General features: G+C 39.5%; 1 protein-coding gene across 6 annotated transcripts in view; it reads right to left on the bottom strand.

The window, feature by feature from the left end:
- The window catches only part of l3mbtl1 (L3MBTL histone methyl-lysine binding protein 1), an 82,510-nt gene that overhangs the window by 26,404 nt on the left and 40,572 nt on the right, over positions 1 to 15,534 (bottom strand). For 5 of the 6 annotated variants that reach the window (XM_048550211.2, XM_048550212.2, XM_048550213.2 and 2 more), the window contains 6 exons: positions 12,744 to 12,848; positions 6,281 to 6,319; positions 6,069 to 6,204; positions 5,366 to 5,457; positions 2,780 to 2,931; positions 461 to 537 (listed from right to left, as the gene is read on the bottom strand). In XM_048550211.2, coding sequence (XP_048406168.1) covers positions 461 to 537; positions 2,780 to 2,931; positions 5,366 to 5,457; positions 6,069 to 6,204; positions 6,281 to 6,319; positions 12,744 to 12,848 — 601 coding nt within the window. The remainder of the gene's footprint in view (positions 1 to 460; positions 538 to 2,779; positions 2,932 to 5,365; positions 5,458 to 6,068; positions 6,205 to 6,280; positions 6,320 to 12,743; positions 12,849 to 15,534) is intronic. The other variant, XM_059652772.1, reaches the window with a different exon arrangement.

Genomic DNA, 15,534 nt, shown 5'->3' with positions numbered 1-15,534 from the left:
CACCAAAATAGAAGGTGGCTTATTCTTTCGATGTCCAAAGGAATATTGATGGCAGAATGGGTTAGAAAGAGTCACAAAGCATTCAAATTTCAATAAATATGAGATGATGATATGTTCTGGTGTGTAGCAAACAAGCAGCAAGTATATTCCTAATGGAAGTATGCCTGGTGTTGTGGAACAACAGAGAAATTGGTGATGCAATTTTACAAGGTATTTAAAAATTGTGACATTCTACTCTGAATTCTATTTGACAACATTTTTAATCCAACATCCACTATACCGTTTCCTTAGCGTTGGCTGCACAAAGCCTCCACAATCACTGCATCTCTCCATTGTTCCGTCACTGCTCCCAGTTTCTCTCTGTGTGCTCATGGACTAACCTCAGCCCATCCACATGGATTACAGATGGATTTGAAGGCTTCGAATTCTGATCAGTTAAGTATTGATATTCTCCACTTACCTTGTGGAGGTGTCAGTTGTTTACCATGCTGCTGACACCAACCGACAGGGTGGAGGTAAGGGCTGCTGGCTTCACACCTAAGGAAGAAAATTGTTGAGTTAGTGGAAGTTTATCCATCCGTTCTCCTCATCTATTGTTGCTGAAACAATCAGCATATTAGTACTGGTATTTTTAAACAAAAGCAGAAAATTAAACAATCAAGATTTTAGTTGCAATTACAATACAATCTGAGATCAATAGTTGCTGAGTGTGAATCATAGTTGACAAGATCCTAGATATACCATAAGATACTTATACACCTGCTTGTACGTCCACTCCTCTGGTAATTACTTGGTATTATTTTGGTATTAGATATGATATTGGTTTTATAGAAGAACTGAGTAGAACCAACAGTCCTTATCAAATTATTTGAGGAGGTGACAGGTACAGAAGATGGGCAAAATGAAATGGATATGCAGGAACCCTGCAGCCCAACGGTATCAATGTGGACTTCACTAGCTTCAAAATCTCCCCTCCCCCGACTGCATCCCAAAACCAGCCCAGCCCGTCTCCACCTCCCTGACCTGTTCTTCCTCTCACACATCCCTTCCTCCCACCTCAAGCCGCACTTCCATTTCCTACCTACCCCCTCATCCCGCCTCCTTGACCTGTCCGTCTTCCCTGGACTGACCTATGCCCTCCCTACCTCCCCACCTACACTCTCCTCTCCACCTATCTTCTTTTCTCTCCATCTTCGGTCTGCCTCTCCCTCTCTCCCTATTTATTCCAGTTCCCTCTCCCCATCCCCCTCTCTGATGAAGGGTTTAGGCCCGAAACGTCAGCTTTTGTGCTCCTGAGATGCTGCTGTGTTCATCCAGCTTCACACTTTATTATCTTGGATATACTTGACATTTACTTTAGAAAAGCCTTTAACAAAGTAACACATGGTTGGGAAAATGGAGATCATCTTTAAATTATACAAGTGTTACATTCTAACACTGTCCCAATGATGTGAGATTCTATTCTAGACATAAACAGTTTAGCTACAACTTTAAAACAAAAAGCAGTTTGGTGAGTGGTTGAAATTGTGGCTACAGTGTCTTCAGCGGCACAGTGGTTCAACCCGGGATTCCAACAGCACAGGATTCCTTGATGCAGCTTCTGTGGCATCTTCCAACCAGGCATTCCAAAAGCCCAGCATAGTGGTCTGCTTCAGCAGCAGCTTTAGCGATGGGAAGGGTCTTCGAGGGGACCTACTGCGGTGTCTTAGGTGACATGGTGGTCTGGCCTGGGATCGCAACAGCCCGCAATTCGGCAGCTTTGATGTCAGCTTCCTGCAGCTGTGGAGAATGTGGTTCCTATCTTTTCCTCAACCTTGGGAACCCGTGAGCCGTGAATTGAACAAAGATGGACACTGTCTTAATTGTTTTTAATACATGATTTCTATTCTTAACATAGGCGTCAGAGTATAGCCGCTTAAACACTTTCACTGTATCTTTTTGTAAAAATACTAATCTATTTTGATAGATATCTATTTTGATATTCAACCAGGCATCAAATGGAACTGATGACAATAGGAAATAATCAGGCAGACATCTCGGGCAACTCTTACTCCCATGAATCACCAAGTAGCACAAGAGCAGTGGACCTGCTTGGGTGAGGTATGATACTGGAGCATGGAGCGAAAAGGCTAAAAACAAAATCAGTTTGGTAGAAGAAACAACATGAATGAGTCAAAAAATTCCTCAGCATAACTCATATACATGTTGTCCATTTATTATTTTTGCAAAAACCAATTCCATCCGTTTGGGATTACATCCCTTTTTTTCCCCTCATTTTCTTAAGCAGTCATAAACTGATTAATTTCTTTTTCCTTTATTCATTTACGGGATGAGGATGTCGCTGGCTAGGCAGCAGTTACTGCCCATCCCTATTTGCCCAGAGGGCAGTTCAGTGTCAACCACATTGTTGCAGGTCAGAAGTCACATGTAGTCCGGACCAAGTAAGGATGGCAGTTTCTTTCCTGCAGGGACATGAGTGAACCAGATGAGTTTTTCCGACAACCGGCAATGGATTCACAGTCATCATTAGATCGTTAATTCCAGTTATTTATTGAATTCAAATTCCACCATTTGCCATAGTGGCATTTGAACCCAAGACCCCAGAATGTTATCTGGGTCTCTGGATTAACAGATCAGTGATATTACCACCAGACTATTGCCTCCTGTTTTTCTTCCACCTTTATCTTTTTAAATTTCATTCAACAGTGCTTTTCATGTTCCTTTTTTGATTTATTTTGTTTGTATCTTTTCAGAATCCATGGTAAAGTGCAAAGCATACCAGTAATCATATGTGTCATCCCAGTTGTCAAAATGAACCAGGAACCTGTTTTCAACAATATCTGTTACTGTGGCAACACAGATTAGAGATGGGTTCATTCTATCAACTGCTTCCAGTTTCATTCCAACACGAAATCCCAAAGGGGTAATCATCTGAAAGAAAACTTATAATTAAAACATCAAAAGGTTCAATCATTTTGCCTATCATTTGAACTCTTGTAGAATTGGCTCAGCTGTGCCAACATCACTTTTTAAACAGTCACTTTCACTAGTTTCTTCTTTGTCACTATACAAACTACAAAAACCATGCAAAGATGAGAACTACTGTAGTCACAATTAGATTGTATACGTATGAAGCTTTTAATGGTAAATTTCATGAACTCTTAGGAACAAATCAGTCATATTAAAGCACATTAAAGCACCTATTTCTCCTTATTCCAAAAAAGTGATTTGATTCAATAATGTTATTTCAATTTCTCTCATCAACTATCTTCCTGGCCTTTTCTCTTATTCAAGGATATGTGGGATGAAGGTGCCACTGGCTAGGTCAACACTTATTGCCCATCCCTAATTGTTAAATGTTAACCACATTGCTTTGGGTCACATTTAGGGCAGACCAGGTAAGGATGTTATTTTCTTTCCCTAACAGGCATCAGTGAACTAATGGTTTTTTAGCCCGAACAATTGGCAATGGATTCAATGGTCACCATTAGACAATTAACTCATTTTTTTATTGAATTCAATATCATCTGCCATGACAGAATTCAAACCCAGCTCCCCAGAATATTACCTGGGTCTCTGAACTAACAGTCCAGTGATAATACCATCAGGGCACCGACCCATAAAGTCATCATTGTCCTACTCTCTCATTAGACAGAGAACAACTGGTGGTGGCTTAAATTAAGTCTCCACACCAGAGAAAACAGCAGAGTCCCCTCAGAGGAAGAAGTTAAATAAATAAAAGGCAAAAGAACTGCAGATGCTGTAAATCAGGTACAAAAACAAAGTTGCTGGTAAAGCTCAGCAGCTCTGACAGCAGCTGTGAAGGAAAAAACAGAGTCAATGTTTCAGGTCCAGTGACCCTTCCTCAGAATCTGACAGTCAAATAAATGTGCATTAATGTTAAAATATTCATGGGAATACAGGAGTAATTGCTTTTAGTTAGCTTTTCTGAACTGTTCTTCCAATGAGTAACAGCATAGCTATAAAATAAAAACATAACAAACTGGAGGAGCAATAGATCATGTGATCCTAAATCTTGCAATCTTCCAAGCAATATACTTATGGCTAATGTTGTGTCTCAATTCAATTTTTCCACCTGCTCCTATATTGCTCAATCCCCTGAGAGACCAGAAATCTACCTCAGCCTTGAATTTACTCGACCATGGAAAATCCACCAACTTCGGGGATAGAAAAGTTCAAATGGCTCATATTGATCTGAATGAGGACATTTCTCCTTACCAAATAATATACTCCTCTTCCTAACACCATGTCTCCATGGTCGATGTTTCAGAGCAAGGGGGAACCACCCTGCAGTATCTTCCCTGTTAAGGCCCTTTGGAATCCTGTATGTTTTAAAAAGATCACTTCTAATTGTTCTGACTTCCACAGTGGGTAGACCCAATTTACTCAGTCTGCAGCTCCATTTACCATCTTTAATCGTATCCCGTCATCTAATAAAAATCTGTGGATTTTGATCAACTATTGACTTTTGAGAAAGAGAATTCAACTTCATTTCTGAAGAAGGGCCCCAACCCGAAACTCAAATTTCCTGTTCCTCTGATGCTGCCTGGCCTGCTGTGTCCCTCCAGCTCCACACTGTATTATTACTGATTCCATCTGCAGTTCTTACTATCTCTCAAGGTTTCTACTGAACTTTGTGTGAAGTACTGCTTCTTGGTGTCACTTCTGAAGACCTAGTTCTAATTTTAAGTTCCTCTCACCTGGAGAACATTTGCCTGATAAAACATATAAACTAGATTATCCCTTAACCTACTAAACACCTGGCAATACAAGACAATGTTTGAGCCCTGGTGCTATCTTGGTGAATCGATGATGTATCATCTCCAAGGTCAAAGTATCCTTCTTCAGGTGCAGTGCACCCAATGTGCTCTCCATGATTGTTTACATTAGTGAATGTGATTTCACAGCAACAAACAGAATTCAGATTATAAAATAAAATTCATTTAAGAATGTTCCAACTGACATTTCAACATTTGGACCAAGATGAGAAGAAATTCCTTGACTCAACGATATGCGAGTCTTTGGAATTCTCCACCCTGGAGAGCTGTGGATGCTTAGTCATTGCATTTACAAGGCAGGGTTGAAAGGATATGCAGATAAAGCAGGAAGCTGCACTGAAGTAGAAGAGCAGCCATAACCTTATTAAATTGTGCAGCAGACTCAATGGACAGAAAGGCTTACACCTACCCCTGCCTCCTATGTTCTTATTTTAATTTTCAAGCTACAAAATTGATTTAAAAATTTAAAGCTGTAACAGAAAGGTCTTATTACCACCCTGAGAAGAAAGCTATGTTATCAAACAGATAAACAGCAGAAATTGCTTAAAAATTGTGCAGTTGCTCACTGTATTTTGATTGATGAAGAGCTGTTTTGGTGCAGCTTGAGACTTTGTTATCTTCAGATAATTTGGCCAATTGAATTCTTCCTCTTTGTGCCCTGAAATGTTAGCACAATAACATTATGTTCCCAAATGAATCAACCCTGTAGTAAAATGACTCCTTTCACTTAAATAATATCAAGCTACACTGTAAATTAGAATTAATTTTCATACTTGTCCAGAAAGCGTATTTGAATTTTTTTTAGAAATTGACAGTATTAGGTTTAATAAGACGCCACCTGGTGGAAAATGCTTTTGTTCCTGTGGAAGATGGCCCAAAGTCTTCACACAAACAATACTCTGATGTAGTCTAAAATGCAATTTAACATACAGAATCACAAATTATAATATACAGCACAGCTAACATGTTTCTTTATTAATAAAGTAAATCTTTGACAATCACATGGTTCATTCTTATTGACACCGTAACCTAATGCTCTCTTGTCAAATTTAGCACAAGTGGCAGCAAATAAGATCATCAAAAGTTACTAATCACATGATAAAAACTTTTCCCTTTTGTACATTTTCCGTCCGATACACAATTGCATTACAGGATGTTGTTTGTGATTCCAGGTCACTTCAACTTAAGACATGTAAGATAATGGCCTAGTTTGCCCACAATTACTGCACAGAGTGAGTTTGATGAAATTGATGCCAGAATATATCTCACCTTTAGGCAGATGTAATTTGTGACCTGTCTTCTCACACCATCCTGCAGGATGGATATCCGGAGAGTTCGCATTCACCCAGAAATCATGACACTCAGAATAACCATCAAAATGGAGTCGCAAACGATAACCACAAACCTTCAGGAAATAAGACATTGTTATGATTTCCAGTTACATATAGCTTTCCTCACAGTTTAATTGTTAAGTTACTTACTCTTGATTCTCTTGTTTTGTCCTGCGAAGTGTTTGTTACCTTACAAAAATAATGGCAAATGTTAGCCATCCAAACTGGGCATTTAATCCCATGCAGCTATCATTGTCACCAACAAGAATCAAACTAGCATTGAGTGGCAAAGTCTCAGCTTCCCATTTTCCCGTGCAAGATAAGAGATTCATCTTTTGAAAGTGCCAGGACAAACAAAATGATAACAACCGTATTCCCAACAATGAAGAACTAGTTAAACAAATTAAAATATTTGTCACATACACAGATGGCATAATTAATCTAACACTCCCTTTCAACCAAATTAACAATTTTTTTTCATTCTTACTGTGGTTTCACCAACCCTCACCTGCACTATAGTTGAAGAACAGGTTAATGAATGATCCCAGGCTCTACCAATGATGCCATGAATCAAAAGAGATGTGTCACACTAACAAGACAAGAACTCTCTTCGTCGGAATCTCTTCCCCAGCAAAAGTAGAGCAAATGCTCTTTACCTGACACCACTAATAGTGAGGGGGCTGAAATTAGGAACTCAGTGGGACTTAACAAATACATTTGGATCCCATTACTCCCAAAGTTTAATGTTCTAAAATGATGGTTCTGGACCATTTGTTTACATAACAGTACCAACAGAAACAGCAACAGAAGAGGAAGCCACAGGAGCACTAGTACATGTAAGAGAATAGGTGGCTACACACAATGCCATTGGAACATACATTACTCCAATCTCATTATTACATAGCCTAAATTATCAGTGGGAACAATCTATCCTATTTACTCTTATCAAAACTATCCTATTTAATCTTATCCTTCAGACATATATTGATAATATTCTTTTCAACTTTTAAACTGCAACATCTTGCTATCTTGTCACCAAAATTTGTTACTACGAATTGGAGAAATTTAAATTTTTCCATTTCAAACATCAACACAGCTGCTTATTTCCAATTAATCCAGCCTTAAATTAACCCTCATTCCCTTGCCAGATTTTCTGCTGGGAGAGAGCCTTCCCTTTTCCAAAAATGTTGATGAGAATTGACAAGACTAAATTTCTAAGATTAACATTCGAACTAAAAATTGCTGGGCTAGCATTACTTGTCATGAAGTGCAAAAGCCCCAAGGGTTCATCTTGCTTGAGATTGTTTAGGTTCAATATTTGATTGGCGAGTTACAGGTTGTTAAGTATTATAGGAGGGTAACTGTGTCTGCTGTGTTACTGGGATCAATCTACTTATCAACAGCTCCTTGAAAATAAAGTCATCTCTGTTGATGTTGTTTGTCAAGACAAAAATAATGTTTTTTGAGACCACACACAGATCTAGTCTTGAGTTGAGCTTATCTTGGACTTTTATAACCTAACACAAACATTACTATTGCCAATTATACTCAGGAATTCAAACAATTACTATCCATCATTGTTTGAAAACTGAAGTAATGTCACAGCAACAAGGATTTCACAATGACTTGGCTCTGACTAATTGGGTGAACTTCAAGGTTGACAAAAGGACCATTGTTCCCCTTCTACAGAACCACCAGCAAGTAACCCTGTCACCTTCCCTAGGGAAGGTCCGCCAGATTTAAGAGCCCCATCAGACACCCTTCACTGGCTTTACCCACGGTATAGGAGTCTGGGGATAAAAATCTCACTCCTGGGAGCTGCCACCAGTCAGCGACTGACAGCTTTCCAAGACTGATCAACACCACTGGGATCAATGCTCATTACCAGCAACCCATCCACCAAGAATCACTGAAGAACCAGGCCTAAAGAGAATGAACGCAGATTGGGAGTTGTTGGGGGAAGTGTTGGGAATCAGAATAAAAGTCAGGAGGTCCCTCATCACTTCCTAAAGCCAGATCCCTGAACTGGGCAATGAATGTGTGTGGAGGACAGACATACACCAAATGCCACTGCCACCCCGACTACCCACACCCCCACATACACCCTGACCCCCTCGCCCATCAGCCTGCTGATTGCATACAAATACAAGTGGGGCAATGCCCTTAAATGGGAAAAAAATAGCCTTTTTGTGAACCACAACTGGCATTTTGGTGGGTAGCCCTTCCACAAACCACTCTATCTCAGAATTAATCAGGTAAAGGCAAAGACAGAAAGATGACAGGGTTTCCACAGTGCAGCTTCTTGTTCAAGTAAATGCTCCCCCTACCCACCTCTGAACACACAGGGCAATAGTATGGAACTAGAAGTACACTGCCTCCTGGAGACAAAGATGCAGCAACGTTGTTTGTTTATTTTGGAACGATGCTTCTTTTCCTTATCATGTGCAATCAAACAAATGCAAATGGAACACAGGTCGAGGAGCAGGGACAGAAATAATTTCAGATTTCATAAGTTTTCTGGTCCAAATCTGATGATGCAAATACTAATGCTGCAACACCGAAATGAGTGATAACAAGGTGTGGAGCTGGATGAACACAGCAGGCCAAGCAGCATCTTAGGAGCAGGAAAGCTGTAGTTTCGGGCCTAGAACTTTCCTGAAACATCAGCTTTCCTGCTCCTAAGATGCTTCTTGGCCTGCTGTATTCATCTAGCTCCACACCTTGTTATCTGGGATTCTCCAGCATCTGCAGCTCCTATTATCTCTAACACTGAAATAAGTTTGGACCACTTATGGTTCAGATAGAACATATAGAACATAGAACATTACAGCACAGCACAGACCCTTCGGCCTTCGATGTTGTGCCGACCTGTCATACTGATCTCAAGCCCATCTAACCGACACTATTCCATGTACTTGTCCAATATGCTTGTCCAATGATGACTTAAATGTACTTAAAGTTGGCAAATCTACTACCGTTGCAGGCAAAGCGTTCCATTCCCTTACTACTCTATGAGTAAAGAAACTACCTCTGACATCTGTCCTATATCTTTCACCCCTCAATTCAAAGCTATGCCTCCTCGTGCTCACTGTCACCATCTTAGGAAAAAGGCTCTCCCTATCCACCCTATCTAACCCTCTGATTATTTTATATGTTTCAATTAAGTCACCTCTCAACCTTCTACTCTCAAATGAAAACAGCCTCAAGTCCCTCAGCCTTTCCTCGTAAGACTTTCCCTCCATACCAGGCAACATCCGAGTAAATCTCCTCTGCACCCTTTCCAAAGCTTCCACATCCTTCTTACAATGCAGTGACCAGAACTGTACACAATACTCCAAGTGCAGCCGCACCAGAGTTTTGTACAGCTACAGCATAACCTCACGGTTCTGGAACTCGATCCCTCTATTAATAAAAGCTAAAACACTGTATGCCTTCTTAACAGCCCTGTCAACCTGGGTGGCAACTTTCAAGGATCTGTGTACATGGACACCGAGATCTGTATGCTCATCTACACTACCAAGAATCTTACCAATAGCCCAGTACTTTGCATTCCAGTTACTCATACCAAAGTGCATCACCTCACACTTGTCCGCATTAAACTCCATTTGCCACGTCTCAGCCCAGCTCTGCAGCTTATCTATGTCTCTCTGCAACCTGCAGCATCCTTCGTCACTATCCACATCTCCACCGACCTTAGCGTCATCTGCAAATTTACTAACCCATCCTTCTACGCCCTCATCCAGGTCATTTATAAAAATGACAAACAGCAGTGGACCCAACACCGACCCTTGCAGTACACCACTAGTAACTGCTCTCCAGGATGAACATTTCCCATCAACCACCACCCTCTTTCAGGCAAGCCAATTTCCGATCCAAACTGCTATATCTCCCACAATCCCATTCCTCTGCATTTTGTACAATAGCCTACTGTGGGGAACCTTATCGAACGCCTTGCTGAAATCCATATACACCACATCAACCTGTTTACTCTCATCTACCTGTTTGGTCACCTTCTCAAAGAACTCAATAAGGTTTGTGAGGCACGACCTACCCTTCACAAAACCGTGCTGACTATCCCTAATCAAATTATTCTTTTCTAGATGATCATAAATCCTATCTCTTATAACCTTTTCCAACACTTTACCAACAACTGAAGTAAGGCTCACTGGTCTATAATTACCAGGACTGTCTCTACTCCCCTTCTTGAACAGGGGAACCACATTTGCTATTCTCCAGTCGTCTGGCACTATTCCTGTAGGCAATGATGAGTTAAAGGTCAATGCCAAAGGCTCGGCAATCTCCTCCCTAGCTTCCCAGAGGATCCTAGGATAAATCCCATCCAGCCCAGGGGACTTATCTATCTTCATGTTCTACAGCGACCCCTGGTGGCTGATGTGAAACAAACTTAAGCATAACTTTTTTTTCACAGTCTTGTACTTGAATCAGGAATTTTTTTGTGAAGTTGAAACCTGGGGCTACTTGGAATAATTTCAGTGCTTCATGTATTTTTACCCACACCTGCATTCCAAATAGAATTGTAGCCTGTACTTAGTATTGCTTTCCTCATTGTTCCTACCAAAATGCACATCTTCATACTTCCCTGTATTAAATTCCATCTGCAGTATGCCCTCCCATTCTGCATGCCTGAATATGTTCTCCTCTTGTTTTTCACCATGTTATGGGCTAGACCAGACCCTCTCAAAATATTTTAAGATAGCCTAGACCCTATTTTTTTCTTATTGTAAAGCTAAGTGTGAAGTACCTGTTCTAGATGCGATGTAACTAGTCAAACTACTTGACGTTAAGCAAAACCCAATTTACTTCAACATTACAGTTAAAATACAATCAAAAGAAAAAGGAATTTGGAATAATTCAACAATGGAAAACTTAACTGGATCATAGATACAGTACCTATTACTAATTAACTATTCCAATATGGTAATATCCCATAAACAAACATTTAGCAAAAGGCAAATTTAGACATAGATTCTTACATGCAGTTCTCCAATCCTGGAGGAAAAAACATCAAGAGAAATTTCAGAGCAAGTAGCAGGTAGGAGTCATTCACTGAAGCTCTAACTCTTTTGAGACCCCCAAGCAGCTTCTAATGCTACAGCTGAACAAAACGAGCAAGCCTGGTCTGTGAGAGCTGGCAATACCTATTCAGGCTGCTTCTACTGTTCCAACTTCTTAAAAAAAACTAAAGGCCTTACATATTGTTTACTCTAGTGGTTCTGGTAGACTGTTTGGTGCCTCTGTCTTTCAACCTCGCTTCAAATAAAAAACCCAGGACAAAATAACGTTTTAAAAGTGACAGCATCATCATACTCCTCAAAGTTCACAATCCAAGATTTTTTGTTATTTACAAGTTTTGTAGTTATGTCCTGTATACCCAAGGCTGCCTCACTAATAAATATCAGGAAAAGCAGTCGTTTTAATACCGACTGCTGAGAAATCCCATTATACATCCGCTTCCAGTCTGAAAAGCAACAACCACTCTCTGTGATCTGTCACTTAGCAAATTATACATCCATGCTGCTATAGTTCCTTTTATTCCATGGTCTTTAGCTTTTCTGACGATGTGTTAGGTGTCACTTTATCAATTGCCTTTGGAAGTCTCTGTACATCAGCTCAACTGCACTAACCTCAGTAAAGCTCTCCATTCAAGAAACGAAGGTCATCTCATCAATAGTTTCATTGAAAAAAAAGATTCAAAAAGGGTTTTAAAGGTGAAATGGTAGTTACATTTCAATTGAAAAAACACTGAAAGAACTGCAGATGCTGGAAGTCAGAAACCAAAAAAAGATATTGCTGGAAAAACTCAGCAGGTCTGACTGCATTTGTGGAGAGAAAGCAGAGTTAATGTTTCTGGTCCAGTGACTCTTCATCAGAACAGAGTTTGCACAGAAGACCAAAGTAAGCATGCTGCAAAACAATGTAAAGATAGAGTTAATAGGGTGGAGCAAGGAATGGAGGGGTTATAAATTTTGTATGCTGAAAAAGAAGTCAACCAAGATACGTATCAGAAAGTTCACAGGATTTGCAAATACCCTCTGTACTTCTCTGTAGTTAGGGTCTCAGAGAATTTCCCTCCGTTACATATTCCAACCGATATATTCTTCAATTTCCTGTGGCAATCCCCTGCACTATTTCCACCATTTACTGTTCTTTATCAGTTAACAAATGGTTTTGCACAAAACCATTCATTGCATTTGTCAGATAAATGTAACATTGAAATAGTAACGAAGTAATTCTGATTACCTACATGCTTGTCACGTTTGTCTCACAGTACATGCAAATGCACCAATGTGTCATATTCTGAAATGAATTTTAGCTTGAATTTCAACAGTTCTCAGACGAATCACTGTCAGGGGGTTAATTTATCAAAAAAACAATAAGCCAGAAACTATAAAACCAAAAGGCAGCAAACACATTCAAAGGTGATGTGTTTTAGACCATTAGTAAGTGAAATGCTTCTTCGGGAACTGGCATTATTTCTGTTGTTTATTCCTTCACTATTTACAACCTGAACCTGTTCTTTCAATGCATCAGCTACTCATTTGTAAGTTAAATGAATATAGGTACATTAAAAATGAAATAATGCTTTCAGTACCTCAAACACGGTGAGTACAAAGTACATTGATGGATGTGTAGGATCAATACCTTCTAACTTCATTCCTGCTCTGAAACCATTTTTATTCAGTGGGAAGGACTGATACTGTTCAAAAGAAGATAATTGTAGTCACATTATAAAATAATTACAATGTATTACCTTGACCACCGGTTTATTTAAATGTTCCTAACCAGCTTCAATAACAGACCCCACTACTTTTACACTCAAATATATTTCAGTTAAATTTTGATCACTTAAATAAAGAACTATCGTAAAAATGATAGTGCTATTCTGTAAACCTCTGTGGTTTTAAATAGATTATACACTGGCATAAAGCGGTATTTTCAACCTATAAAGCACAAGTTAGGAGTCTGCTGAATATGTTACAACCAAGCCTGGATGAGCGAACGTATTCCTTTTGTTTTACTCCTCGGATTGGTACACATTTTTGAATATTTTGCAAGTTGTCTTACTCTTCAATACATTATATACATGAACATGTGTAAAGCTAAGGAGAATAAAACCAGCCAGGTCTTTTCAAACAGCAAGTAAAGTTGTTATTTTTATTATTTAAAAACTTCTTCAGTAAATTCAGTAGCAATATGGTAAAATCCATCCTGAATTATCAAACAGAACAAGGAGGTGGAATTTAAAAGTTAGTGACCACAAGCAATGAGTAATACATGTTCCAATGTTGGTCTTGAGGTGCCACTGAAGCTGCAGGCAAGGCAGTTACTCATCTGGAGTCAGTTTCTTTTGGATCACAATCAATCATTTTCTGAGAGATGGTGCTATGACATTTGAAATTCTTTTTATTTTAACATAAACCATCTCTGTGGCATATTCCAACTTGTAACAGAGTTAGGATCCGAACTGAAACAATCTATTGAGAGAGAGAGAGGATGTTATTCCATTCTTCCGGCATTTTTTGACATTACTGCCTTTCTGCATTCTTATAATAACCTGTCGTCCCTGGTAAAGTTGATCATATAACAGAAATGGCACACTTTGGGGGTAATTGATGAGTTTCAATCTCCTAGTGTCAAGACTATCAAGATGCCATCAAAACAGAACAGAGTCTTCAGCCCCTTCTTTATCTAAAGTGTTTTAACATGTTTCCTTTGTCTCTGATAGTTTTCTGCAGATGTAGGGATTGTTGGTCATTGTTATTATGCTTTTTGTAAGTTGAAACAAGACAGTCAAGTGTGAAAAGTGCTGACCTTGCCAAGGAGACATATATCCCATCGAGCCTGCTCCATCCTTCAACAAAATCAGATCTGATCCTCCCGTCTGAAAACCATACTATTATTGAGACAGGTTTTCAACATTCACTCTTGTTCATTTGTAATTTATGAAATACTATATGACAACTCAACGAGCTGACCCAGCAGTCTCATTGAGATGGCAAACATGAATTAGAACTATCAAGAAGGTAAGACGTTATCACTGTGCACTCAATAATCTTTAAGCGGCTATTACATTAAGTCAACATGACTGTGTGACAAATGTCACGTAGGTGTGTGATACACCATGACATCCAGAAACCAGAAGTCCAGAAATACAAATTGTCCAGAGATTTTTTTTGGCTCACGCAAGTCACAGACGGGTCACTGACAGCACTGTAAGAAATCATGCAAATAGTGAATGTGAAGCCCCACAAAGTTATTCTAAGGGCTCTGCATCAACTGAAGTTGAAGGTAACAAGCTTTGGTTGTTGCAGTGAGAAGACTGCAGGAGAGACAGTGATAAGAATATGAAAGAAAAATGAGTTGGTCAATTAGGGAGGAGTTGTAACGGCTTTTGCACCAATAGTAAATTAACAATGCTTCTGAAAACTTAAATTATTCTCAGTTTTTTTTTAAATATTGGAGGTTTAGTGTATAATTCTTATCTTGTTTTCCCAGTGTCAGCCTACTGAAAATGGGTTATTTGGAATCGCCAGTTCCCTCAATATTGTTAACATTGTTTCAGTACAACATTATAGTTTGGAAACATGGAAGACACATTATTTTGATAAATAAAACATTTTTAATATTAGTGTCTTAAAATGTTTTGTCAGAGTGTTCTGTCTCAGGTACATATTTATATCCCGTTGACCCACCCACCTGAGGTTGGCCAGTCTAATGGTTCTATCCAAACCAGAAAATTCCAAATACCAATTATACTTTGCTCCTGAGTACTGCAGAGCAGAGAAATTTAATTCCGTCAGCAGGTAGGTGGGAAAAATTGTCTTAACCATCTCCATAGGCCAAGGCTTGGCTTTTCCCCAGGTGCTCTTCAGCATCTCTCAGAATAGGTTTGACTGGATGACCTGCCCCAGTTTCCTCCCACTTGCATTTTGCATTTTCTTCTCTTGTAAGGAGAAAGAGAGACACCAGAGTTTGAAAAATTAACTGTGTCCAGAGAATTGATGGACAGCAACCAAGGATGTCATCGTGCAGGAATGGTTGTGACATTGCATTAAGGCAAGAGAGTATCAGTGGTGTATGGTCAGCTGAGGATTTGTGAAGATATCTGAATGGAAAGGAATGGGCGCACCTGCAAGATGTGATGGTATGTTGAGAAACGTGCAGGAGGAAACTCCGGAAAAGAAGAGTAGAGCAGTTCAATGTCAGATGTGCTTTAGGATATTCTAAACGTGTCATGCCATTCAACATTTCTGGTCTTTTTGAGTCAATAAACATCTTTTATCACTGATCTCAAGAATGTGGCACCACCCTCCTGCTGGTGAACTCCTCAGCGATTTCAAAACATGCCATTTTGTTTGCTACGGCAGGTGTCCTCCTTCCAT

Source organism: Stegostoma tigrinum, chromosome 19, assembly GCF_030684315.1.
Source record: "Stegostoma tigrinum isolate sSteTig4 chromosome 19, sSteTig4.hap1, whole genome shotgun sequence".
NCBI classification, from domain to species: domain Eukaryota; kingdom Metazoa; phylum Chordata; class Chondrichthyes; order Orectolobiformes; family Stegostomatidae; genus Stegostoma; species Stegostoma tigrinum.
Note: the sequence above shows the minus strand (reverse complement) of the source record. Positions and strands in the feature narration are given on the sequence as shown.